Below are 26,839 nucleotides of genomic sequence, written 5' to 3' on the forward strand. Positions count from 1 at the left end.
CACATACAATTGTCAAAGGGGCTATTAGCTAAGATACACCCAGAAACGTATATAACTTAATAAAAAATACAGCCCAATTAATGGCAGCGTATTTGGTGAACAGGCAGTTCACCAAAAAAGATAACTGGAAGGCAGCGGAAACACGGACATATGTTTGGTACCTTAATAAGGGAGATGCTGCTGAAAACCCCAGTGAGATAACATCTCACACTCATGCGACTGGCACATATTAAACGGTCCCCTAACAAGTGCTGGAGAGGCTTTGGAGACCCTATTATGGTGTTGGTTGGAATGTGAACTGTACAAACATTTTGAAAAGTAATCTGAATTTTTAAAAATTAAAAATTTAAAAATACTGTATGATACAGTAATCCCACTTTTGGACATCTAGCCAAAGAATATGAAGCCATCAAAGAATTATGTGCTCAACAATACAATGTTTATTGCAAGTTGTTTATTATAGCTAGGACATGGAAGCAATCTCAATTCCCACTGATACGACTGGATCAAGAAGATTTGGCATATCCATACATTGAAATACTAGTCAGTCATAAGGAAAGACTAAATTGTCATTTATAGCAAAATGAAGAGTTTGAGGAAATTATCTGTAATAAGGCAAATCTGACAAAGACAAATATTGGACTTTTACATAGTGGATGGTTTGACAAACCTAAATACTTAAACAAAATTGTTGAGCACTAATAAATGAGCTTTCTGAGCCTAAGGGGAAGAGGGAGGAGGTGGGAGAAGGAGAGAGTCAAAAGGTAAATAAGAGCTGGTGATTTGGGGTTGGTGGGGTGGATACTTAGGAAAATATTGAAAAGAGCTATTAAGATAGACTAGCCTTACCAGACAGTCACACAAAAGTATAGAAAGAGAAATTGAGCTAATGACAAGGGGAGGATATCAGGGCTTTAGTTTGTTTATTTAAATATGCAGGTTATCTATACTAGATGATAGATACTTAAGAAATGAAAAACAAGAATAGTAGAAAATACCAATAGCTAATTAACCAGAGTTTTGGACAGAATATGGGATGAATGGATACATGGAGGGAGACATAGTCTTCTATCTTAGGAGTGGTTAGTTATCTCTTAAAATAATCACTAAGACAGTGAAACTATACTGCTTCAAAAAATTTCTCACTTTAACAAGTCTGTTCTCAAGATCGAATGTTATCTTCATTTTTGCACATTGAAATGCAAACCTAAAAAAGTATCTAGCATCTTAATTTTTTCATTACTATAATCTTGAAAGAACCCTTGCATTTAAGTCATTTGTGCAATTCAGTTGTTTCATTTTCTTTGTTACTCTCAGCACTTTACATTTTATAATGTTACTAATTAAAATTGGAAGAAGAATAACATCAGGGCAGCGCAGCGGTTGAGCGCTGGACTGCGAAGCTGCCTGCAGCCTCTGCAGCACCGGTTCGATCCCTGGCCACTGGCGAGGGTCCCACATGGCGCGCAGACCTCTCCTGCCGCACTCGCTGCTCCCCTCAGCAGTGTACTTCGTCAGTCTGTCTGTTCTGCTTCCCGCTCTGGCTCTGGGGGATTCTCTCACCCTCCTGCGCTTCTGACTGTGACCTGTGGTTGTATGAATAAATCAATAAATCTTTAAAAAAAAAAAAAAATAACAGATCAGTGGAAGAGACTAGAAATGTTAAGTAGTCCCAAGCATATATTAGAATACTGATATCAAGACTTCAAATTAATAAGGGAAGGGGTAAGGAAAAGAATAGCAAGTGGTCCTGGAAAATCCAGATTAGATAATCATTTCTAAAATAGTCCCACTTAGCCTAAAACTGAAAATTCAAATATTAAAACTGAGAAAGAACTAAATATAGGTGAATATGTCAGTTTTAGTGTGGAGAAGAGCCTCTAAACATAAGGGTAAAAAATCACCTATACATATTATGGGTTGGAAGAATTCACATCAAAATGGCCATCCTGGGCCTCCCCTGGTGGCACAGGCAGTTGAGCCCCGTGCCGTGAAGCTGTCTGCAGCCTCTGCAGTGCTGGTTCGATCCCGGCCGTCCGACAAGGGTCTCACATGGCACAGCAGACCTCTCCTGTCTCGCCCGCTGCTCCCCTCAGCAGTGTATTTTGTCAGTCTGCCTGTTCTGTTTCCCACTCTATCTCTAGTGAATCCTCTCACCCTCCCGCACATCTGGCCTGTACCCCAGTTCTTGTATAAATAAATAAATAAATCTTTTTTTAAAAAAAAGGCATCCTACTGAAACCAATTTACAGATGCAATGCAATTCTGATAAAAATCTCAATGGCATTCTTCAAAGAGATAGAATGAATAGTGGTGATATTCACGTGAAGTCACAAAATCCTCGAATAGCCAAAGCTCTCCTGACTGAAAATGATGAGAATGGAGGTATCTCACGCCCAGACTTCAAACTATACTACAAACCCATTATATTTAAAACAATATGGTACTGGAACAAAAACAGACACACAGACCAATGGAACTGTTATAGGACAGGGAGAGGGGCAGCCCAAAACCCCGCAAACCTGCCTATTCTAAATGGGTTCTGCCATCCGCCGCATCAACACAAAACATAGGAGACTTTAATGAAAAGGAACTTTAATAAAACTAGGAAACAATACAGGTAAGGCAAAGAATCTAGTTTCTAAATCAAGCACCCGCATCCCCTCGTGGGTAAAAGTCCATCCAAATGGGATTGGCCCAGAGCAAGGCCCCAAGGCCTGCCACAAGTCTAAAGCATCTTCCAGTGGGGACCCACAGAAAAGGGTCGCAAACAACCGGACAAGCCCGGAAGGAAAAGAGCAAAATCAACATCAAGATAAAAGCTGCCATTGTCACCTCCCCATGGGTCTCACCCACATCTGTGTCACCCAGTCCACGACCAAAAGACAAGCCCAAAAGACAAGCGCAGTTTCTTCACGTGTCTCTAGATGCGCCTCCTCCAGGTCTCCTTCTGGCTCCATCCTGCTTCCTTCCTCCGTCTCTTCTGCAGCTTCTCCTCTTCCTGCTCAGCTCCACCCTCCCTTGGGTGGGGCAGGGAACCTCCCCCTTTCCTGGGGACCACCCTGTTGCAGAACCATATTGAAATCCCAGAAATAAAGCCACACATATACAGACCAGTAATCTATGACAAAGGAGCAAAGAATATGCAATGGAACAAGGATGGTCTATTCAATAAATAGTGCTGGGAAAACTGGACTGCCACTTGAAAAAGAATGAAACTGTATGACTACCTTACACCATAGACAGAAACCAACTCAAAGTGGATAAAAAGAATATAAGACCTGAAAATGTAACATAAAATATATAGAAGAAAACGTAAGCGAAACACTCCATGACACACAACTCGGAAACATCTTTGAGGACTCATCTCCAGAAACAAAGAAAGAGAAGGAAAAGATAAACAGCTGGGGTGACATCAAACTAAAAAGCTTCTATACAGCAAGAGAGACAATAACCAAAACAAAGACTCCCTACGGGTTGAGAGAAAATATTTGCACTCCATACAAGTGATAAGGGACTGATTTTAAAAGATCTACCAGTAGCTCACAGGACTCAACAAAAACAAAGCACACAAGCCAGTCAGAAAAATGGGCAACAGATATATGGAAAAATGCTCAGTATCACTTAATCAGGGAAATGAAAATCAAAATGACAATGAGATACCACCTCACACCAGTGAGAAAGGCCTATATTAAAAAAAAAACAACTGGAAGCAACAAATACTGGCAAGGGTGCAGAGAAAAAGGAGCCCTCTTACACTGCTGGTGGGAATGCAAACTGGTCCAATCACTTTGGAAAGCTGTGTGGAGGACCCTCAAACTACTAAAAATGTAGCTACCATGTGACCCAACAATTCCATTCCTAGGAATTTACCCAAAGGACAAAAAACATTAATGCAGAAGGAAACCTGCGCTCCAGTGTTTATCGCAGCACTATTTACAATAGCCAAGATGTGGAAACAACCCAAATGCCCAAAAATAGATGACTGAATCAAGAAGATGTGGTATATATATGCAGAATGGAATACTATTCAGCAATCAAAAAAAAGATAAACTCATGCCATTTGCAGCAACATGGATGGAGCTGGAAGGGATCATGCTCAGTGAAATAAGTCATCAGGAAAAAGAAATATGTCGGATGGTTTTGCTTATAGGAAGAATATAGAGAAACCAAAGAAGGGGTCAAGAGAAACACAAAGACAACTGGCAGACAAACTATAAGTCTGACACGTACAGCAGGGAAGGAGAAGGGAGAGGGAGCAAAACAGGAGGGAAGAGCACAGACTGTGATGACAGTTCACGGGAGACTTGATGGTGGGAATTTTATGTAGATTACACTTGAGGTGAGAAATCAAACATTGTATAAAAATGAACAACTATATGAATTTATTTTTTTAAAAAACCATCTGTATATAAAATTAATAGCTTTGACTGCATGAAAGTGAAATTTACCCATAAGCAAAATTAATAGATTAGTGAAGAACCAGGAGAAAATTAAATTGTACATGTGGCAGGTAAATATAAAACAGAAAAGCAACAAAAGTTTTTAAATGGTGAGAAGTCATAAATGAGAAATTTTTACAGGCAAATGGCTTAACATGCAACCTTAGTAATTAGATAAGTTCGGGTTAAAATGGGTATTCCTTTTTTGACTAGCACACATGGACACAAGTTAAAAAAAAATAGGTGATTTTGATATTTAGAAAGGTTGGTGCTTCTGTTCACTGTTGAATTTTGAATTGAACAAACTTAGAATGTCTTGATGATACATAAGCCTCTTTTTAATACAAACTTTAAAAATATTTACTCTTCAGGGGCCTGTCTGGTGACTCAGGGATTAAAATCTCAGTGCTATCAAGTTATCAGCCACTGCAGCGTGAGTTTGATCCCATGTCCCCAGGCAGGGAGCCAACCCACGTGGCACAGCAGACCTCTCCTGTCTCGCCTGCTATTCCCCTCAGCAGTGTGTTTCAGTAGATCCTCCTGTTCTGCTCCCCCCTCTGTCTCTGGTGAATCCCCTTTCTCTTAAATACACAAACACACATACACATACGTACCCTCACCCTGTACCTCTGTTCTTGTATGCATAAATAAATAAATCTTTTAAAAAAAATACACTCTTGGGCCTCCCTGGTGGCGCAGGGGGTTAAGATGCAACCTATGAAGCTCTCTGCAGCCACTGCAACATGAGTTCGATCCCTGGCTGGGGAGCTTCCCACATGGTGCAGCAGACCTCTCCTGGCTCACCCACTGCTCCCCTCAGCAGTGTATTTCAGTCAATCTGCCTGTTCTATTCCCCACTCTGTCTCTAGTGAATCCTCTCACCCACCCACCCACCCACCTCTGGCCTACACCCTACTTTATGTATGTATAAATAAATGAATCTCTTAAAAAAATCTTCAAGTATATTCTAAGATGATAATTACCTGTATGCAAAAAGAATTGGGTTAGCCTATTTACCTTTATGAGCATTTAAAATTTTTAAAGATAAAGGTATTGATCATAAGTGGTGTGGTATCTCCTTATAATGGTATTAAAAATATGGGGCCTCCCCTGTGGCGCAGCAGTTGAGCGCTGGACTACGAAGGTGCCCGAAGCCTTTGCAGCTCCGGTTAAATTCCTGGCCACCGGCGAGGGTCCCACATGGTGCAACAGACCTCTCCTGCCGTGCCCGCTGCTCCACTCAGCAATGTACTTCGGTCCTTCTGCTTGTTCTGCTCCCCGCTCTGGCTCTGGTGAATTCTCTCACCCTCTCACGCTTCTGACTGTACCCAGTGCTTGTATAAATAAATAAATCTTTTTAAAAAATATGTGTAAGGATTGTCACAACATACTTAGGGAAGAGATTTCAGAATGACAATGATAGTACAATGCTATTTTTACAGTACATGTGTGCTTATCAAATAATGTATGGGAGGATAGTTATGTTATCTGTGTGATAACAGGAGGGCTAATTCTAGGTGGTAAATTTAATTATGACTTTTAACTTTTTTTGTTTGTGTTTTATATGTGGGAAAACATGTGGCATGCCATTAACTAAATATCACATTTGTATGATATGATATACTACTTTAACCAAAGCCATTTGAAGAGAGGGCTAGGCATTAAGATTGGTCTGGTGTGCCACCTCCCTTACTAAGAGCCCATTTTCAGCTCTTTATACTTCTCCAGGCTTCTGATTAGAACAGAACCTCTTCTGCAAGTATGGGGCTGCCTTGTCCACAGTGGCCTGCCATGAATGATTGCACATTATGTCTAAATGGAGAAGAGCAATGGATGTTTTAGGTGCTACGAAAGTGAACGTTACTGTTTCTGAAAAATGTATATATTGACTTAATGCTGTAAACAACTTTTCTTTAGGGCGTAAACCAGAAGAAGAGGGTGTAGAAGATAATGGACTAGAAGAAAATTCTGGAGACGGACAGGTATGTGCAGCTTTGTTGATAAGCTGGGTAAAGGAATTGGCTGCCATTGTGTGATGGTTTTGTTTTGTTTTATCACAGGAAGATGTTGAAACCAGCTTGGAGAACTTGCAGGACATCGACATGATGGATATCAGTGTGCTGGATGAAGCAGAAATCGATAATGGAAGTGTTGCAGACTGTGTGGAAGATGATGATACCGATAACCTTCCAGAGTCCCTATCTGACAGTAGAGAGCTGGTGGAGGGAGAAATGAGAGAGCTTCCTGAGCAGCTTCAAGACCATGCTGTAGGTAACTCGGCCGTGTGTTCAGAATGTCCCGGAATGTATCAGTTTCTTACATACCATAATAGATGTTTTCTATTTGGAATTAAGTTCTTTTTTAATGCTAGTTCATAAGATGATAACTAATCTGTAAAAGTCACATGAATCTGGAAACACACTTTATTGAAAAGTGGTGTCTCATGAAGTAGTCTAGTATATGCTATCTTTTAGCATAACTCACCATTAAACTTTTTGAGGACACTGTTCACAGCCTTCCTATTATAGGAGATTGGTGTGGTATCATGGTTAGAGGCCTTGAAAATACCAAAATGGAGATTGAAAAGTTGGTCGTTTCCTGTTAGGAACTGATTGTTACTCCTAATAAGTCACCCTTTATAATAAACTTGGACGTTTTTAACCCTTAGCTTTTTTCAAGTTAGAAACAAATCCAATGTGTAATGCAATTATTGTGGCAAAACTCTCGGGCATTAGGCATTATGTCCTTTAATCCTTTATTGCAACTCTGTGACATATAGATGCTGTTGTGTGCCCATGTACCATTTGAATTAAAACCAGGCTAATTCCAGAGTCCCTCTGTTTAACTCATACACTGCCTCGATGCCATGAATTTACTGGGTTATTTTATTACTAGGAAGATGGATAATTGTCAGATAGAAAAGGCAATGAAAAAAGTACAAGTCATGAGGAGTCTCTGTAGGACTCCTTACATGTTGGTCCTTGGGAGGAGACATCTAGTTTTCACAGTAATCCTCTCAGATCTCTTGGAATGAGTGTCTCTCAAGTAGTTCCAAGGAAAGGAAACCCTGTTCTCTGCCTGTTCATCCAGTTCCGCCATTTCTCAGAATAATGGTTAAATAATTTAGATGTAGTAGTAGCAGCATAATTTAAGAGTAAAAACATAGACTTGATGATCTGATTCTTAATTTTTTTAGAGATTTATTTATGCATATAAGAACTAGGGTGTAGACCAGAGGTGTGGGGGGTGAGAGGATTCACCAGAGATAGTGGGGAACAGAACAGGCAGATTGACTGAAATACACTGTTGAGGGGAGCAGCGGGCAAATCAGGAGAGGTCTGTTGCACCTTGTGGGTAGCTCACTGGCCAGGGATTGAACTCATGCTGCAGTGGCTGCGGATAGCTTCATAGGTTGCATCTTAACCCCTTGTGCCACCAGGGAAGCCCTGATTCTTAATTTGCTGTGTGAATCGGGCCTTAGAAAAATACTGTGTTTTGGGGAGGGGTAAATAGATGAGTGTTTATCACAGGCTTAGAAAAGAAATTATCACACTGTAGACCTGATCCAATCACATCTCTTGGGACACAGCCATACCTGTTGGTGACAACTGTCTGTGACTGATTACATGATACAATGGCACCAGTAGGTGAGTCGTGACAGAAACCATCTGGCCTGCAAAGCCTGAAATATTCGCTTTCTGTCCTTTGACAGTTTACTGACTTGACTTAGAGCAGTGCCTGGCACCATAGGATGGTTGCTTATGGGTTACGTGAACTTTGTTAGTTATGTGCTCCTTTCTTCATACCTAATTCAGAAGTCAGTGGTGCTGGGAGGCAGATTCCAGACAAGGATGCCATTCCAGACAAGGTGCCAGCCACTTCAAGGGCACTGTTCCCAGCATCAGCATCCATATTTGGGAAATCAGTGGTAGCCATGGAAATTAAATAATCTGCTCTATAGCCTGATTGTGTACAGTGTTCCTGGAAGAATGGCCTCCACTCCCAGTGTTCCTCTGTACACCAGCCAATTTAAATAAATTATTTTTTCCAGTCAATAGAGAATCACATTATGATGCCATTTTGCTTCCTGCACTGTCATAAGTGCACTTTTGTCATAAGTGATTTTTTTTTTTCATTTATTTTATTTTTATGCATGCAAAAACTGGGGTGTAGGCCAAAGGTGTATGGGCATGAGAGGCGTCACCAGAGACAGAGTGGGGAGCAGAACAGGCAGATGTACTAAAATACACTGCTGAGGGGAGCAGTGGGTGAGACAGAAGAGATCTGCTGCACTATGTGGGTCAGCTCCCTGGCCAGGGATTGAACTCTTGCTGCAGTGGCTGCTGATAGCTTCACAGTGCTGAGACTTAACCCCTTGCATCACCAGGGAGGCCCCATAAGTGATTTTTCATGGCTGTTCATTTTTGTTGTGTGCATATACCATTGAGTTACCTTATTCATGAAATAAACAATGTTCTCCTATTTTGTTATAGGTAGAGGACAAAGAAACTCTAAACAATTTAGATACTTCATCATCTGACTTCACTATATTACAGGTAAATTGTTGTATGTCTCAATAATTTAGAATCACTGGTTAGACTAGATCTGGGAAACACTTAAGGTGTTGTATGGCACTCCCAGCTAAAAGGTCTTCAACATTTGTTTATCAGTATCGTCAGAGAGTTTTGCTTTCCACTTTCCCCAGATATAATGTGCCTATTGCAAAGGCCTTATCTTGAGTTGCACTGCCCCAATTGGAGCGCAGTGGCTGTGAGCAGAGCAGATCTTGTTTGTTGGATTGCGGGGGAGGGTTCCCCCTTTTTCAGAGAGATTAAGTGGCCCAGATGAGGATTTGTAGGGAGGGGGACAGAAACCTGACTTCAGATATAGATTCTCAGGGGTTCTCATTCTATCTTGGGAACTTTTTCTCAAAGAAAATGCACAGATTTTCTTTTGATGACTGTATCATGTTGGCTGTTTTATTACCATCTCTGTAAATATTAAATCTTAGATGAGAACGTAAGAGATATGGACTAACTTTCAGGTATAGTATACATAAATGTGGGTCTTGAGTTTCCTTATAGGTTTTATGCCAACCTACAAAATTTTTGAAATAAACTGACCTGGCTTGCTAATTTTCAATAGAAAGTTTTGTGAGGAAATAAAAATACAGTCAACTTCTGCCGGTTGGGGGCATTTTTGTTTATTTGATAATGTCACCTATGTTGCTGAGTTAGGAATCACCTATAAGACAAGATCTCCATTTTATCAGTGTTGGTGACCCAGAACCCCAGCATCAAGGAAGGTACAAACCTCAAGAAACCTTGGTAAAAACCAGGCTTACCTTTAGAATCAGTATTTCTCTGCAGCTCCAAAATGACAACTCACACATTCCTGTTTCGGAAAGGTGTTGGGTCTTACCAAAATTTCTCTAGTGCCTTTCTAAGACAAAGACTCCTGTGTTAAAGTGGACAGTATATAACATATGTAACCTATCCCAGACAGAAATAGAAATATATTCATTTTTCTCTGGAGTATGTTAAGGAGAGAGTTGTTCTACCTAGAGTGGTCCTTTGCTTCAGAGTCTTAGTTTCCAGTATGAGGTATATTACATGGGGAAAAAAAAAAAAGACTGATGAAAATAAATGAAGCAATGAGGGAAATGAACTGTTACTTAGGGGTTCCTCAGAATGGCAGATCAACTCCCAGTGGAATTTCCACAGCATTCATGACTGTTAAATGAACGTGTTATGCACTTGTGATGTGTCAGGTGTAGATCAAAGATGAATGAGAAGAAAGGATGCTCCTTGTCACAGCCCATCCTACCCACACATGAAGTGCATGTATATAGCATTGGGAAGTGGCCTGGACTCTTGTACAGTATCCAAGTCACACTTTTGCTCAAATGTTTGTTCTATAATGTGCGCTTGAGCAAGTTTGTTAATTACTCTGTGCCAGTCTCTTAATCTATGAAAAGGAGTGATGCTGCTAGGACTAATAATACGTGTATATGTATGGTGCTGAAATTATGCCTAGAGCTGTGCTCATCAGTGTTGGCTGGAATTCCAGAATAATATACCTTGTGCAGAGGAAAAGGTAGGAGCCAGCACCACATATAGAGAGAAAAGTCCTTTCTTTAGTGGATAGTGGTTGGTACTATTGGGGCAAGCCTTTCTCAGGTAGATAGCCCCTAAACTGAATACTGAGGGATGTATGTAGGGCTTGGAGACTCAGTACACATGGGCCTATGGGGAAGATGGTAGCTTAGGAGAAACCATTGCTGAAGACTAGGCCACAGAGGGACATGTGCTCGCCACAGCAGACAGATGGGAGTCATAAAACCAGATAGTACTACTAAGTGAGGCATAGCACTGGTCTGAATGCCTGGGCTTTATGGGGAGGTATGGAAGGGTGTTTTAAGAATTAGAGGTGGCCAGGTGGAAACCCTGACTTGAAGATTTGCTAAGGAAGAGGAGTGTGTAACCCTGAAGAGCCACTCACATGACCAGGTGGGCAGGGAGTACCTGTCTTGCCTTAGTCTTTGGAATTTTCAGAAAGGAACTCTATATCCATTAAGAAAAAAAACTAGTTTTCTGATCTGTATCAATCATCCTCTTAGACACTAATGTAGGACAGTGAAAAACTGCTCTCCTTGCCTTTGAGTTCCGACCAACAAGTGATAAGTCCATCACCATGAATGTGACATTGCCAGGCTCCAGGAAGTGAAGCCAGGTGCTGGGCCCTTTCAGAGTAGCCTGAAGCATGGGGGTTGGGGCCAAGAGAGCTAAGATGGATGCCAGCAGCCTGAGGCCTCTCCCTGAACAAGCTGGTTTTCCACCTGTTGGATTTGTCCGTGTCCTAGTCTGTGTTTTTAAATTCCGCTTTCAATTAAAGTTTTCAGTTGTTTGTAATCTGTAAGTCTCGTCCATCTGGCACAATCTTATTTATATTTTTTTGTTGCAGGAAATTGAAGAGCCATCCTTGGAGCCAGGTACTGTTAAATGAAAAACTTACCAGCGGGGGTTTGAAACCATTCTAGTTTTTCCACTTTCTCTAATTTGAATTCTTTAATTTGAAAGAGTTACCTTACTGTAGTATACATTGTTCTAAAGGTTTACGATCCAGAACATACCAGGATCATAGAGATTGGAAACCCAGCCATATCACCAGATCTGTGAAAGTGGCTAATCTATTATTTTACAAAATACAGTAAATGAGATGAAACGATCTCATGCCTTTTTCAAAGTAAATGGCACTTAAACTTATATAGAAAGAGTTTGCATGCCTCTCAAGAGCTACTGTCTCTGCACCCCACAGAACAGATCTTGTGATATTGGGCAGTATCTTAACGTTACGGTTTTTAATTCAGGCAGTGCAGGCAGAGGTAGGGAGATATGTGTTAAAACATTGAGACGTAACTGGATTCCAGAAGAGGAAAAAGTTTCTTCATGAGAATTCCAAACAAATACTATTCACTTTCTGGACTGCAAATATCTCAAAACACCGATGGAAGAGATTCTGGTTTCCATGTTGGACTGTTCTGTTAAAAGAAATTCAAAGAAATTTGGAAATTGAGCTGTTCAGTGAATGGTGATACATTCAGTTAAGCAACTTGGACTTTGGAAGCTAAATTTGGAAGAGTCATATATAAGCGACGACAGAATGAAGACTGTCAAGAATCAGCCAGAAGGTTTTGGGGGTTAAATCTCTGGGATGCTTTTCTCTTCCATGTAGCGTAGAGGCTTGCTCTAGCAGTCGGTTGGAGTGCAGGTAGTGTAACCAGTGTAACTTTGTGTACCCTCGGGTTTTCCAATCTCTGTGTAGCTAGCAGTTCTCTTGGTGTTAGTGTGGCAGCCGTGCCAGTTCCGCATTTGTGATTGCTTTATTTCCCTGGTAATTAAACCTTGTGCCATTCTATTCCTGTTAAATCCGTAGAAAATGAGAAAATACTCGACATTTTGGGGGAAACTTGTAAATCTGAGCCAGTAAAAGAAGAAGGTTTCGAGCTGGAGCAGCCATTTGCACAGGACACAAGTAGCGTGGGGCCAGACAGAAAGCTTGCGGAGGAAGAGGACCTTTTTGACAGCGCCCATCCGGAGGAGGGTGATTTAGATTTGGCCAGCGAGTCAACAGCACAAACTCAGTGGAGCAAGGCAGACACCCTGTTAGCGGTAGTGAAAAGGGAGCCCGTGGAGCAGACAGGCGATGGCGAGAGGACGGACTGTGAGCCTGTAGGGCTAGAGAAGCCAGTTGAGCAGAGTAGTAAAGCCTCAGAGCACGCGGAAGCCTCTAGCGAGGAGGTCTCGGAAGCGCCCCGGGAAGCCTCAAGCCCAGAACCCAGAGATAGCAAAGAAGACGTGAAGAAGTTTGCTTTTGAAGCTTGTAGTGAAGTCCCTCCGGCTCCTAAAGAGTCCTCAGCCAGTGAGGGCGCTGATCAGAAAATGAGGTTTGTTTTTTCTCAGTTTTAGACCAGACGCTATCTCCTTTTCATTGGTCGTTTAATGACACACATAAGCTGTTTTTTCTGCAATTGGCCAGCCAGACTGATGAAATTGTAGTTTACTTCTAAAGAATGTTTTATTTCTCTTTGTTTATTTTAAACTGATTACATAATCTTTTTTCTTTTCTCAACCTATAATGGTTGTTTTCTTAATTCTTCCTAATTACCTTTAGCCCAGCAGAATTAATTAACTCCTATGGGTCTGAAATCTTATGGTTAGGTCAGATTTCCAATACCAGTTTGTTGGGGTATCATTTTTTCAGAACTAAATTTCGGGTAGGTATGCAACCTCAGCACGTATTTTATAATTTTGAGTTTGTTTCCTCACTGCTTCTTCCTCCTAGAGTAACATTATCTTTTGTCTCTAGTTCTGTCGAAGATGACTCGGATACAAAAAGGCTCTCCAAAGAGGAAAAGGGTAGGTTCCCTCAGTTATACCGGTCTGTTGGAGAATGTTTGGCCAAGGTATACTGGAACCTATCATTGGTTCATCACATACCGCGCCTTTTGCCTAGATTTTCCTGAGTCTTTCATGAAGCCTATCTCGACTTCTCTGCTGTCACTGCAGGTTCTAGTCATAGGGAGCAAGCCTGGAGCAAGCCAAGTTGATGTATAGTTGGTTCAAATGCTTGCTTTTGTTAGGAGTGTTTAATTTGTCACTTCAGTTGACTCACTGTTTATTTGCAGATGCCTGAGCTTCACTGATACTTGCAAATGGAAACAGTGCTTCTGGTTTGAGATATCTTGGGGTTATCTGGTATTTTAGATTTATCAACACCATAACCTTTTATTAAAATCACTAATCGAGAAGTAATTTCATTGATCCAGAATCCTTTTTAATCAGTGTTCTAAAAAGTAAAATTGGGGATAGGTGCAAAGGTTTATGCTACAGCAAAGTAGCAACTACCATGATTCTGCACTGTTGGCAACTGTTGTGTTCCAAAGCTGCGTTGCTTGGTTGTAGAATGTCATTGGACGACTATCTGAGGAGACCTCCCAGACTTTTCTCTATAAGAAAAGTTGCCAGTATTCCTGTTGGTCCTTGTACATCATGGAACTGAGTTTGAATGGGATGTGGGGCGGGCGTGGGGGGGTACACTTGTCTGCACCTGTTTTCCAAAATGAAATGGAAACCATTCAAGGAGGTTATGTGAGGCCAACTGACAGGCCCCATTGTCTGGCTGCTTTAGGTGCTCTTGGATTTGGGGAGAAGTGACAAAGGAGTTTAGCTTGGAATGCCTTTACTCTTTATGAATCAGCATCTTGTCAGAATTGTGTTTTTGACCAGAACTTTCTTTTGAAATAGGTCGTAGCAGTTGTGGTAGAAATTTCTGGGTTAGTGGACTTTCTTCTACCACCAGAGCTACAGATTTAAAGAATCTCTTCAGCAAATATGGGAAGGTAAGAACCAGGGATTTTCTGGGTACGGACATGTCTTCAAGTCAGTATTAGGACACCCTTTCTATACAGAGTATTGTCTCTTCTCCATGACCACTTTGATAGCATTCTGTTCTTGACTTACATTTGCACATGGCTCATGGAGGGTCTGCCTCTGCACCAGTGAGAGGTGAGAGGCCTATGGAGTCTCCCAGAACCCACATTTGCTCATATTTTTCACCCTTCCCTAACCCCCAAGTTACCATTTAGGTTTCATGGGATTTCTTAAATCTATCCCCGTGGCTCAGGACGTAAATTCAATAAGGGCTGCAGGGGTTGTAACAGGACAGGACTGGGAGCTGCTGTCAGCATTCATGAAACTGGTGGTCAGAGAAAAGAATGAGTGAGACAGTAGATGAGAGTAATGGGTGGGGCTTTCTGTCAGACCAGCTCCCCCCATGAACAGTGGGGTGATAAGAAGTGTGTCACTTGCTCTAACCGAGCTTCCTTTTGACAAAAGCTGCTACCTCCATAGATGGTATATGCAGCTGTAGCAAAACTGATGCCCTACCTTGTGGCCCTCAGCCCACCTACTTTCACTCATATCTGGGCAACTCTTAACACCGCTTCTCTGCAGCACCTGACTCTTCCCTCCTTTCTCACCTGTGAAACTGACAGTGACATGGGGTGTGCCAACCTTCCCACCCAAGGGCCTTTGCATTCTCTTGTTTGTTAGGTGCCTACATTGACTTCCCTCTTTCTTACCTCCACTTCCTACGCTTCCTGGACATGTCTCCCAAAGAAGCTACTGCATCCAGGGCTCCTTGTCTCTCAGTCAGCTGTTGGAGCCAGCCAGACTTCATTCTAAGGATTCAGCATTTACATTGGTTATTGTTGTCCAAAAACTAACATGAGAACTACTAGACATGTGACATAGTTCTAGAAATAATCTAAGCTGTATATGGTAGGCACTAGTGAAAGGTTTTTCCTGAATCCCCTGTGGCCCTTAGAGCAGATGGTTGCTGCCAGCTGGGAAGTGTTGGCCTGGAACGCTCAGTGTCTGGGTGCATTGTAGGCTTTACCTGGCTTGAATCAGGGACCAGATCCCTTTGAAACCTTTTTTGGGGTCTAAGACTCCACATGACATAGTGAGGATAAATAGGGGCTCCATCTCTGGCTCCTATGGATTCCCCTTGAGCTGTTGTACCTTTTGCAATAACAGGGTGCCCTCAGTTCAGTTTGCTGGAGTTGTTGGGAGAACAAGTAGCGTGGGGGGATGTGCCTATAGTATCTGAAATAGTTGGATATTAATATTGTTGTTGTAATGATATGATGGGTGCTTTGTTCTCATCTCTAGCGGTAGTTATATCATCCTGCTTTCCTGCCCATAGAGTGACTATTTAGAGTCATCTCTTCACAAGTTCTAAACAGTGCTAAAGGCATGCTGGCAGAACTCTACCATTGATTTCCTTTCCTCTCAACACCTCCACACAGCCACCCTGGTCCCCAAAGGGACCTAGAGGGGTGGCCACAGTGGAGAATGTTCTAGGAGTATTCCCCAGTCCTCACTGCCATTGGGCAAGGGCCTGAGTGGCAGTGTTTCCCCACTGCTTCTCATCCTAGGGAGGACATGATTAGAGGAAAGCAGTATGAGCTATAATGCCCCGGGTGTTCAGCTGATGGGTGTTCAGGGTCTGTGTTAGGGTTTTGTATCTAATGTATTTATGTGCTTTCCTTTGAGGTTGTGGGCGCTAAGGTTGTGACAAATGCTCGGAGTCCTGGAGCTCGCTGCTACGGCTTTGTTACAATGTCCACAGCAGAAGAGGCTACAAAATGCATTAATCACCTTCACAAAACAGAACTCCATGGGAAGATGATCTCAGTGGAAAAAGTAAGGGGCCTTTATTCTCTGGGGATGTGACCATTTTAGAAAATGAGGTAATATTTCCCGTGATTTTCTTTTTCAGGCGAAAAATGAACCTGCTGGGAAGAAGACCTCTGACAAAAGAGAGGGTGAGGGGAAAAAAGAGAAGTTCAGCAACAGTGACAGGTACTGTTCTCCCGAGAGGCTGGTGCCTAGCTGATCCTTTCCCTCCTGCACGTTTCCCACAGCCAGGACAGCAGACTCCAAGGCTTTCTCTCCCTCTCTTTATTTTTTCATATTTGATGGCACGCGTTCACCACTGCTCGTTAGAGATAATTTCCTTTATCTGGTCCCTAGTCCATGGGTCCTTGGGAAAAGTAGGATGGGTCTCCCTTTTTTTATTTGTCTTGGTGATGGCAACCTGTTGTCACTGGTGCTCCTTGCAGGATTTCTGTGTGGCTGGTTTGTTTCCCTAAATACGTGACCTAATACTTCTGTGTCTGGGTATTATAGATCTGCGAACCTTAAGAAGGAGGATAAAGCTGATAGAAAAGATGATGCTAAAAAGGGTGAAGATGGAAATGGAGAAAAAAATAAAGATCAAGATGATCAGAAGCCTGGCCCCTCAGAGAGATCCCGAACCACAAAATCAGGTAGCCAGCAGTTAATGGAGATTTCACCTGTGTTCTGTTCCTGGCCAATGTGGGGTTTTTGGTTGTCGTCATTCGGCAACACAGACATAGAGTTATTTTCCAAAAATACTGCGTGGGTTTTTTTGTGTGTTTGTTTATTTTTGGTGTGAGGGATTATTGTTTCTTACTTGACATTTCCTCCTTTCTCCTGTAGGAAGTCGAGGAACTGAGCGGACTGTAGTCATGGATAAATCTAAAGGTGTGCCTGTTGTTAGTGTCAAAACTTCGGGTTCCAAAGAGAGAGTGAGTATTAATTTCCTAACTAGAGTATTTCACACACTTTTTTCATGTGTGTCTATTTTTCTGCATGTGTGTGTATTTTAGGGAATTTTGAAACTCAATTCGAGAAAAGTTCTCTGCCTTTTCAAACTATAGATGTCTTCAACATAAAAAAAAAAAAATATTAGAGTTTAAAGACTTCCCTTTATACTTTCTTCTAGTGAGAATTGTTGCTTTTGTATTTTTTGATAATTCAGATATGGAAATAGTTGACTTTTTCGCCTAAATCAGCACATAGCAGTCCATTATCATTACCTGCCGTGAACATTTCAGCAGCTCCCCAACTTTCTGTGTGTGACTCAACTAGCTTTTCTAGCCTTCTCAAAGCCAGTACTGCAGCTTGTCCCTGTCCCCTTGCACATATGCCACAGAACATGGAATCTGCAAAGTACTGTAGATTCTTACCATCTCTCTCTGTCTGCTATTAGGGTCATGGACAGCTGTTGATGTTCATACGTTCAGCCTTTGACAGCCTGCCATCTCGACAGATAAGGAAGTACAGGGTTCCCCCAGGACCACCCACTTCAGTTATTCACTAAAAAAGACCACTGGACCCAGCCTGTAATTATACTCACAGCTGAGATTGGCGATAGTGATGCAGTAGGAGGAGAACAGGCAGAGGCTAGAGGGGAGCCTGTGGAAGCTCCCTTTTGTTTTCTCCCTCCCAGGAGGTTTCACATAGCAGTGAAAACACAGCAACATGTAGTTGATGTTTTGGTCCGGGAACAGGGTTTTTACAGTGCTGGTCACATAGATAATATATCTTCACCAGGCCACAATTCCCAACTCCCAGGACAGTGGGCGTTCAACATAAGCCATAATTTGAGTGGTCCCAGCTCAGTGAACCACGCTTACCAAGTAACTGTCACCTAGTGAAATTCAGAAAGCCAAGTTTCCAGACGCTAGCCTCAGACCTTCTGTGTTAACCCCATGCTGCACAGATGAGAAACCATTTAAGCTGCTGAATGGTGCAGACTGGTGGCAAGCCAACGCTGCAGTTGTGGGAGCTTGCAGTCTCCCTGTGTTTTTGCAAATATTTAAATATGTTGTATGTAGCCTTTTACCCTCATATTAGTAAAAAGTGACTGGGAAATGGCAAAATGAGAGTGGGCTCCAGGGCAGCTGCTGTGGGTAGATCTCATAAAGATAACGCAGTCAGACAAGGAATCCTCAGATAACCCACTCTTGATTGGGCACTAATTGCATGTTCAGTTATTGGGGGGGGGGGGAGGACAAGGTTAAGGGATTTATTTTGGTTGCAAAAGATAAAGTATAAAAAGTATGTTCTTGATCTTATGAAAAGTTTTTGGGGAAAATGCTTGTTTCTATTTTGACACTTGAAATTGAAGGTAGTTGATGGATCATATATTAGCATTAAAATAATAAGGTATGTGGCTTTGAATTATGTTAAGTGAAACATGGAGTTTCCTAAGAGTACAGAGCACCTCTTTACCTAATTATTTTCATTAAAAGTGCCTCTTCAGTTTGAATCATTACATTTTATGTTTGGAACTGGCCTTGTCTGATTCTTCCTGTTGTCGGTGAATGCCTTAACTAAAATTAATGTTCCTTGGTGATCCAGGTTTCCAAGAGCCAAGATCGTAAATCAGCCAGCAGAGAGAAGCGGTCCGTTGTGTCCTTTGATAAAGTTAAAGAACCTCGGAAGTCAAGAGACTCAGAATCCCGGAGGTGAGTCAGGGGCCAGGAGTATCCAGTGGCCTGGATGTTGCCCTGTACTGGTTCTAAGTATGTCCTGGCCTCCCAAAGTCCGCTGTGGGTGGAATGTTGTTAAAACGTCTTTGTTCCTTAGACTTTGAGTCCAACCACTTGTACTGTCATTTCATCCTCTGGTTCTTCTCAAATGCTTTTCTCCTGCACCTGGGTCCATCTCTTCTTAAAGGCTATGGGATGCCTTCCTAATGCAGCAGCACTAATTAACAAAACAAACTTACACCAGAAGCCAAGAAAAACATCTTTATAATATTTTAAAAACACAAATGGTATTTAGTGATAGAGTTAATTTATATTTCCTAACAAAAACAATTTTGAAAACTAGTTTCAATTTAAAAAGAGCCGTTAGTAAAATTGGCTGAGTAAGAGTGAGAAAAAGGGGTTGACCAAGGGAACTAATTTTTGTAATCTCCTCCCCCATACAGAACTTTCTTTATAAAAGGAAAAGGTAGTGGCCACATATCAGTGAAATAACTGGCAAATAGCTCAGTGGAAATGTCATGTGATAAAAGTGAGATTTCCCACTAGTGATGAAAGGATGAACTCTTCGAAAAATTACTTCAGGTCATTTGATGGTTCCTTAGGACAGTATTTTGGCTTTCTCATGTCATTGATAAAATAGCATAGACTGAAACCTGAATGTAAAGATAGAAACAAATAACTTTGCAGTTATGGATCTTGGGTTTGGAAGGCCTTAAAAATCATAAGGGAAAAGTTAACTAAATCAAAAGTGAATTTGTGCCTGATGAAAGACCATAGAGAAAGTCAAGAGACATGCATAGATGAAAGTAGAAGCGATTTAAAATAAAAGTAATAATAAAACAACCTAATTGGAAAAGAAACAGAAGACAGTGATCAGGGAAGTGCAGATGAACACACAGCAGCATGACCATGGTGCTGTCTGTCAATTTCAGGTGACTCGTTGAAGCACAATGTCAAGAGATAGTGGGAACGCAATGGGGCTGGCAGCCTCCCAGGACGCACTGTCATAGCGTGCACTTCTATGTCTTAGTGTCCCCAAGCCCAGAAATGCACATTTCCCAACTGGGCAAGAGAAATTTGCACAAGAAAATGGGGGTGTGGGTGTCCGTTTTTGTGAACATTTCTGTCTGATATGTTATATTTCTGTCTTTGAACATTTGAAGGCCACCAAAAGGTTTGCCTCTTGAGTACTGGTTAAATAAAGCACGGCCTCTCCCCACTAGGGGAGCCTTCCCAAATATGTGCTGTAGATATAGATCTCAGAGGCAGGGTTCTACTGCATGAACCAAGGAATTTGAAGTCATTTTTGACAAGTCACAGACACATAAGGCATAATGGTACAGATCTACCTGTAAATGTACAGCAAAAGATGGAAGAGAGACAACCTGGCAGCTGTGTTGTCTGTCACATAGAGAGATTACCAGGAAATATACTGAAATATGGTCATTGTTGCTGTCAAAAGAAGAGCTGGCGGGCCTCCCTGGTGGTGCAAGGGGTTAAGACTCAGCCTATGAAGCTATCCATAGCCTCTGCTGCATGAGTTCGATCCCCGAGCTGGCCAGGGAGCAACCCACATGGAGCAGCAGACCTCTCCTGACTCTCCCGCTGCTCCCCTCAGCAGTGTATTTCAGTTGATCTGCCTGTTCAGTTACCCACTCTGTCTCTGGTGAATCCTCTCACCCCCCATAACTCTGGCCTGTACCCCAGTTCTTGTATGTACGTATAAATAAATAAATCTTAAAAAAAGCTGGTGATGTTTTTGGGCCTGGCAGAGTTCCTGTGTGGCTTCAAGACTGGCTCTTCACTACTCAGCTGCTACAGGCCCTTGCTTATTGTCAGATTCATCTGAATTTAAAAACCTCAAAAGGTTTCATTAGTAGTGTGCTAGCCCTCATTCACAGTTCCTGAAGGTCACAGTTTAGGGAGTAAAAGCTCTGAGACAAACCTGCTATGAAAATATGTTGTTGTTTCCTTCAAATGGGTTATTGCATGTCATCAGATACTGAACTTAAAAAGATCTTAGTTCAGGGGCATTCCTGATGGTACAGGGGTTAAAGTCTCAGCACTATGACCTATCACCAGCCACTAAGGCCTGAGTTTGATCCCCAGCTAGGGAGCTACCCACGTGGTGCAGCAGACCTCTCCTGTCTTGCCTGATGCTCCCCTCAGCAGTGTATTTCAGCAGATCGGCCTGTTTTGCTCCCCACTCTGTCTCTGGTAAATCCTCTCACTTCCCACACTCCTGGCCTATACCCCAATTCTTGAATGCATAAATAAATAAAAATAAATCTTTAAAAAGAAAAAAGGTCTGGGCCTCCCCGGTGGCGCAGCGGTTGAGCGCTGGGTTGCGAAGCTGCCCACGGCCTCTGCAGCACCGGTTCGATCCCCAGCTGCTCCCTCCCCGGCCACTGGAGGAGGGTCCCACATGGCGCGCAGACCTCTCCTGCCGCCCGCTGCTCCCCTCAGCAGTGTACTTCAGTCCGTTCTGCCTGCTCTGCTCCCCGCTCTGGCTCTGGTGAATTCTCTCACCCTCCCACACTTCTGACTGTACCCAGTGCATGTATTAAACAAACAAACAAACAAATAAATAAATAACATGCCTCTAAAAAAAAAAAAAGAAAGAAAAAAGCTCTCACTTCATATTAGACTTGACCTCATGGAGACACTTGGCTCTGACTTGATCAGGAATGAAGATGGCAGTAGAGGTAAACTGGAGATTCGGGGTGCTTGATGGGCTTTCATAACAGTGACAGGCTGCACTTCCATCCCCCAGTAGAAACTGGCCTGTGCAGGAACTGGGCTTCATCCCCTGGATGGAAGCTGTTCCAAGTCCATGAAGTGCACCCTCACCTGGCTGGATGGTACCTGCAAGATGGTGCTTTCTGCAGCCGCTGCTCTTCCTTTGCAGGGTTCGTGAGCGCAGTGAGCGGGAGCAGCGCATGCAGGCTCAGTGGGAACGGGAAGAGCGGGAGCGACTGGAGTTTGCCCGAGAGAGACTGGCCTTCCACCGGCACCGCCTGGAGCGAGAGCGCATGGAGCGTGAGCGTCTGGAGCGTGAGCGTATGCATGTGGAGCAGGAGCGCCGGAGGGAGCAGGAGCGCATCCACCGGGAGCGAGAGGAACTGCGGCGCCAGCAGGAGCTACGCTATGAGCAGGAGCGGCGGCCTGCTGTGCGGAGGCCCTACGATGTGGATGGCCGGTGAGCCAGCTGCTCCCAGCAGCTCCTTGGTTGGCCTGTGGCATTGCAAATTGCCTTATGATCCCCCCAAATGGTGTTAACAGGAGACCTGTAATTAAAAGAAAGTATGAGTACACATCATAGCCCAGTTGGATACCCTGTAATCCGGGAACCTGAGATGGGTTGCAGTCACAGGAGAGAGAGAGAGATAGAGATCATTAGGTGCAAGTTCCAGCATAGACTCCCTGCGGATGCAGTTCAGGCACCCAGAGTAGGATATGATACAGGAGTGGGGGGGTGGGCAGAGATGCCAATCATCTCCCGAGTACCTTCCGAGCTTTCTAGTCATTATAGTAATTTGTGTTGGCTTATTCAAATGATAAAGATTGGTTGTAATGCCTCCATCATGCTGAGAGGCATGAATACAGAAAGGCTAGCCACGGGTGGAAAACAGGTTTGCTGTCAAGAGTTTGTGGCAGTAATCCCATTGTTGATCCTGTATATGGTGCACCTTGGAGAAAATTGAGTTTTGTTTTTGTTCTTCCTACTGCATAAATAAAGAGGGGCCTATGTAATTAATATATGAGATTTCTGTAAAGAGCCTGTAAGCTGTTTTAGGACCATTTTGCCTTTCTACGAAATACTGATACTGTATTCATATTCATAAATATTTTGAGAAAGTTTCCTGTGCTTCTGAAAGTCCTCCCCACCTAGTATCAGTCCTGTGTGTGTGCTGGGTCAAAAAGTTAGCCTCACTGCTCTGATAGTTGAAGCTGACCCTGTGGTGGCAAGTAAGACTCCCAGAGGCATCTACATACCTACCTGCTTACCCACTGCACTGGTCATCTCCTGTCAGAGAAACCCACGCTTTTTTGTTTGCAGGCCTGTGTATTGGACAAAATAAAGAGTCAGGTACCATGTCACCCCTCTGACCCTTGCTGCTGGTGTAGCAAAGAATACTTGCTGATAATATCAAGTCTCCTATGAAGTGATACAGGCCAGTGACAGTGGTGCACCAGCTCCCGCAAGGGTCATCTATTTGAAGGAGGAAAATATTAATTCCTTTGTTACATACCCTTGCAGGCGAGATGATGCCTACTGGCCAGAAGCCAAGCGGGCTGCCCTGGATGAGCGCTATCATTCTGACTTCAACCGCCAGGATCGCTTCCACGACTTTGACCACAGGGACCGTGGCCGCTATCCTGACCACTCGGTTGACAGGTCAGCAAGGCCCAGTTCAACCTGCCAATTTGATGGAAGTTTTCTTTGTCCTGCTTCACTCCTTTTCTTTTCTTTTCTTTTCTTTTTTTTTTAAGAAGTTATTTTATTTTTTTTTTTTAAGATTTATTTATTTATTTATATAAGCACTGGGTACAGTCAGAGCGCGGGAGGGTGAGAGAATTCACCAGAGCCAGAGCCGGGAGCAGAGCAGGCAGAAGGAGCGAAGTACACTGCTGAGGGGAGCAGCGGGCGGCAGGAGAGGTCTGCGCGCCATGTGGGACCCTCCCCTGGTGGCCTGGGAGCAGCCGGGGATCGAACCGGCGCGGCAGAGGCTCGGGCAGCTTCTCAACCCAGCGCTCAACCGCTGCGCCACCGGGGAGGCCCTTATTTTATTTTTGCATGCATGCAAGAACTGGGGTGTAGGCCAGAGGTGCGGGAGGTGAGAGGATTCACCAGAGACAGAGTGGGGACCAGAGCAGGCCTATCTACTGAAATACACTGCTGAGGGGAGCAGCGGGCGAGTCAAGAGAGGTCTGCTGTCCCATGTGGGTTGCTTCCTGGCCGGGCATCGAACTCGTGCTGCAGTGGCTGGTGATGGCTTGTGGTAGTGCTATGACTTTAACCCCTTGCGCCACCAGGGAGACCCTGTCCTGCTTCACTCTTGAAGCACTGGGATTGGCTTTTCTAGATTCTGCAAGTGCACTGAAACCATCAGAGGCACATGAGAATTACCTGGCTTTGATTTGGGAATTGTTGTCTTCCATTAGGAACTCTTATCCTTCAATGAGGCTTATCCTTCCTTTCCTTGTGGTTTCACTTAAAATATGTCTTTCAGGAGAGAAGGTTCAAGGTCGATGATGGGAGAAAGAGAAGGACAGGTAAGCCTGAAGCTATCGTCGTAGCCACTGTTGTCCCCACAGACTTGATTCTCTTCCCTTCTGCATGCCTCCCAACATGGGAATTAGGACAGTGGGGAAGGGAAGATGTGTGACACTGTTAATATTTGTGGCATGAAAATTTTAATGATTTGTGCTAGATTAGAAATCCAGACAGTTATTCTGAAACCTTTGGGGCCTTGGTCCAGAGGTTTCATGTTCCTTAATAGGTAAGTTCATGGTACTGCCATGCCAGGAAGCCTTGGTGAGTCTGGCAGCCTCTATTGGAAAGGACCTTGTTACTCACCAACCAACGGCATGTAACACTTGCATGCTGTGGACTCCCTGTGCCCTTGGAGCAGTGGTGAGCTGTGGTGTTGCTGGGTCAGCCCGCCCTGCTGAGCCACAAGCTCAAGTCTTTGGTTCACACTTGCTCTTAGGGCCAGATTAACACATTAGAAAAATAAGCTCCAAGATCTCCTTGTTTTCTGTCTAATATTTTGCTAACAGGTTTCGTCTATAAAGAAAAGTCCTGGTGATATGAAACTAAATCTTGAACTAGTCTGATTCATATTTGGTGGAGTTTAGCATAGTGATTAAATGTCCAGGCTTCAGAATCAGATCCCTGCCTCCTGCTCAGTCTGCTCTCCAGCTGTTACTCCTGCCCAGTGGGCCAGGGGAGAAGGGTGATGGTTTAGTGTCTGCCTGTGCATAGCCATTAAGCATTGCTACCAACTTTAATGCCATTATTATATGGTGCTCTTCCAAGACTGGAGGGTTTTTATTCCCTCACATGCCCAGTCATAAGACATCAGTGCCACCCTGAATGGTAACTGGTGACATCTGACTGTAGGGGGGAAAAGCCTCAGAAAGAGGAAACTAGCACAGGACCTGTTACTCTGGTTAGTTAGGTGGGAAATAAGTTGGTTAATTTGCAGGATACTAAGGAAAAGTTGGAAAAGGAGCATTAAAGAAGTAGGTCTTACCACCTTAAACTTCCCTGTTTGGCATCAGATCCTCTTTTGTGTCTTAAGATAGAAGGATCTTAGCAAAAGATCATTCTTTCTTAAATGTTTGCCTTTTTCCAAAAATAAATGAATTTATCTAAATCCATAGTTATAATTTTCTTTAAAAAGCCCCTCTTCCTCAAAGATTGTTTATAGAAGTGTCATTTCTGGATTCCCATTTAAAAGCTCTTCTTCCATGTGGCAGCACTGGCTACTGTGGACACTTTTTGCTCATGGTTTTGTTCCTTGAAGGAACATCATACAGAATTGACCCCCTTTTTTTCAGTTGAGGGTTGGTGTCAGCACATGCTTGGGAATGAGAGGCCTGGGAAAGCTGGGGATAGTGTATACTGGTGACGAGCAGTTGGGCCTCCCTGCTGTGGACACCGTGTGGGAGGACACTGCCTTCCTCAGAAGAGCCCCGTTCTAATGAACAGATGAGTGTGCGCGCAGTGCCAGGGGGTGCATTACCAGGACTCCTCTAGGTCTTCACCTGGAGTATGGGCAGAAGCCACCGTGGCTCCCAGTTGAGTGTGTGGGCTGTGGAGCCAAAGACACCACCACCTCTTGCATCTTCTAGCTCTCTAGAAGTTGGATTGGAAAGTTCTTCCAAGCAGCAGGAACAGGGGCTTTGGGTGGAGGAAAGGAAAAAGTGGGCTTTTAGGTAAAACTGTCTTTCCTGAAGTGCAGGTTCATCTGTTGTCCTCCCTACAGATAGTGTTTAGTATGGGCCCCACACTTTTAGTCCATGCAGCGGGTGCCCCACATCCGGGACAGAGAGGGAGCAAGCGCCAGGCCCAGAAAAATTTGTGTTGAAGTAGCCCTAGTGACCGCTCTGCTCCCATAGTTCTGTGGGGCTGTTGTGGGACCTGGCGTAACATCGTCCGTCCTTTCTTGGTGAAGGACCCTGTGAATCCATCAGTGCCCAGCTCTTGGCCTTCTGGTCAGGGGCACTGTCAGCCCAGCAGTACTTTTGCCATTCCTCTACTCTGTTGAGGACCTTTTCCTCACCAAGGCCCTAGTCAGAATTTGGGGATGTGGTGTGTCACGGGAGCTGAGATGGTCTGTGTGGCACAAGAAAATCTGCACAATGCCTACTAGCACTACCTCTGGCCTGCTTTGATTTATTGCCCTTGACCTTAGGGTCCAGGGGTGATAGTGAAGCCTTTTCATTCTGGCTCTTTCTCACTCAGCATTACCCTGAACGCCATGGAGGACCAGAGCGCCACGGTCGGGACTCCCGAGACGGGTGGGGTGGATACGGCTCTGACAAGAGAATGAGTGAGGGCCGGGGGCTGCCGCCGCCACCCAGGTTTGTCCGAACCCCAGTATCTGTGGACCTCACACCTCGTCAGCTGACAGGATCCATTGTGCTGGAGAGGGCCCCGGGAAACCGATGAGCACCAACCCCATGGCCCTCACTGTCTCACGGGGTGGGGGCTGGGGCCATGCACTGTTGAGTCCGCCTAGCGGCCACCCACTGCCCTTGTTCTGAACGGCAAAGCTGGGGCAGTCCAAATCAGAAAGCATGTTTTTCCAAGGGGCAGACGTGACTGGGGGGACCATAGCCGGAGAATAGAGGATGACCGTGCGTGGCAGGGCGCTGCTGACGGAGGCATGATAGACCGGGACCACAAGCGGTGGCAAGGTGAGGACTTGTCTTGGATAAGCGCCTGCTCTCTGCCCCCGCA

General features: G+C 43.9%; 1 protein-coding gene across 4 annotated transcripts in view; it reads left to right on the forward strand.

Moving 5' to 3' along the window:
• The window catches only part of SAFB (scaffold attachment factor B), a gene marked incomplete at its 5' end in the record, with an annotated part of 41,238 nt that overhangs the window by 13,509 nt on the left and 890 nt on the right, over window positions 1-26,839 (forward strand). The window contains 17 exons of one of the 4 annotated variants that reach the window (XM_084249242.1): window positions 6,360-6,424; window positions 6,503-6,709; window positions 8,936-8,998; window positions 11,406-11,433; window positions 12,378-12,888; window positions 13,311-13,360; window positions 14,249-14,343; window positions 16,061-16,210; window positions 16,287-16,369; window positions 16,697-16,836; window positions 17,030-17,118; window positions 18,737-18,843; window positions 21,776-22,066; window positions 23,129-23,266; window positions 24,102-24,144; window positions 26,342-26,460; window positions 26,690-26,796. In XM_084249242.1, coding sequence (XP_084105368.1) covers window positions 6,360-6,424; window positions 6,503-6,709; window positions 8,936-8,998; window positions 11,406-11,433; window positions 12,378-12,888; window positions 13,311-13,360; window positions 14,249-14,343; window positions 16,061-16,210; window positions 16,287-16,369; window positions 16,697-16,836; window positions 17,030-17,118; window positions 18,737-18,843; window positions 21,776-22,066; window positions 23,129-23,266; window positions 24,102-24,144; window positions 26,342-26,460; window positions 26,690-26,796 — 2,286 coding nt within the window. The remainder of the gene's footprint in view (window positions 1-6,359; window positions 6,425-6,502; window positions 6,710-8,935; window positions 8,999-11,405; window positions 11,434-12,377; window positions 12,889-13,310; window positions 13,361-14,248; window positions 14,344-16,060; window positions 16,211-16,286; window positions 16,370-16,696; window positions 16,837-17,029; window positions 17,119-18,736; window positions 18,844-21,775; window positions 22,067-23,128; window positions 23,267-24,101; window positions 24,145-26,341; window positions 26,461-26,689; window positions 26,797-26,839) is intronic. The other 3 variants (XM_084249243.1, XM_084249244.1, XM_084249245.1) reach the window with 3 other exon arrangements.

This window comes from Talpa europaea (assembly GCF_964194135.1).
Source record: "Talpa europaea genome assembly, chromosome: 12".
In the NCBI taxonomy this organism is placed as follows: Eukaryota; Metazoa; Chordata; class Mammalia; order Eulipotyphla; family Talpidae; genus Talpa; species Talpa europaea.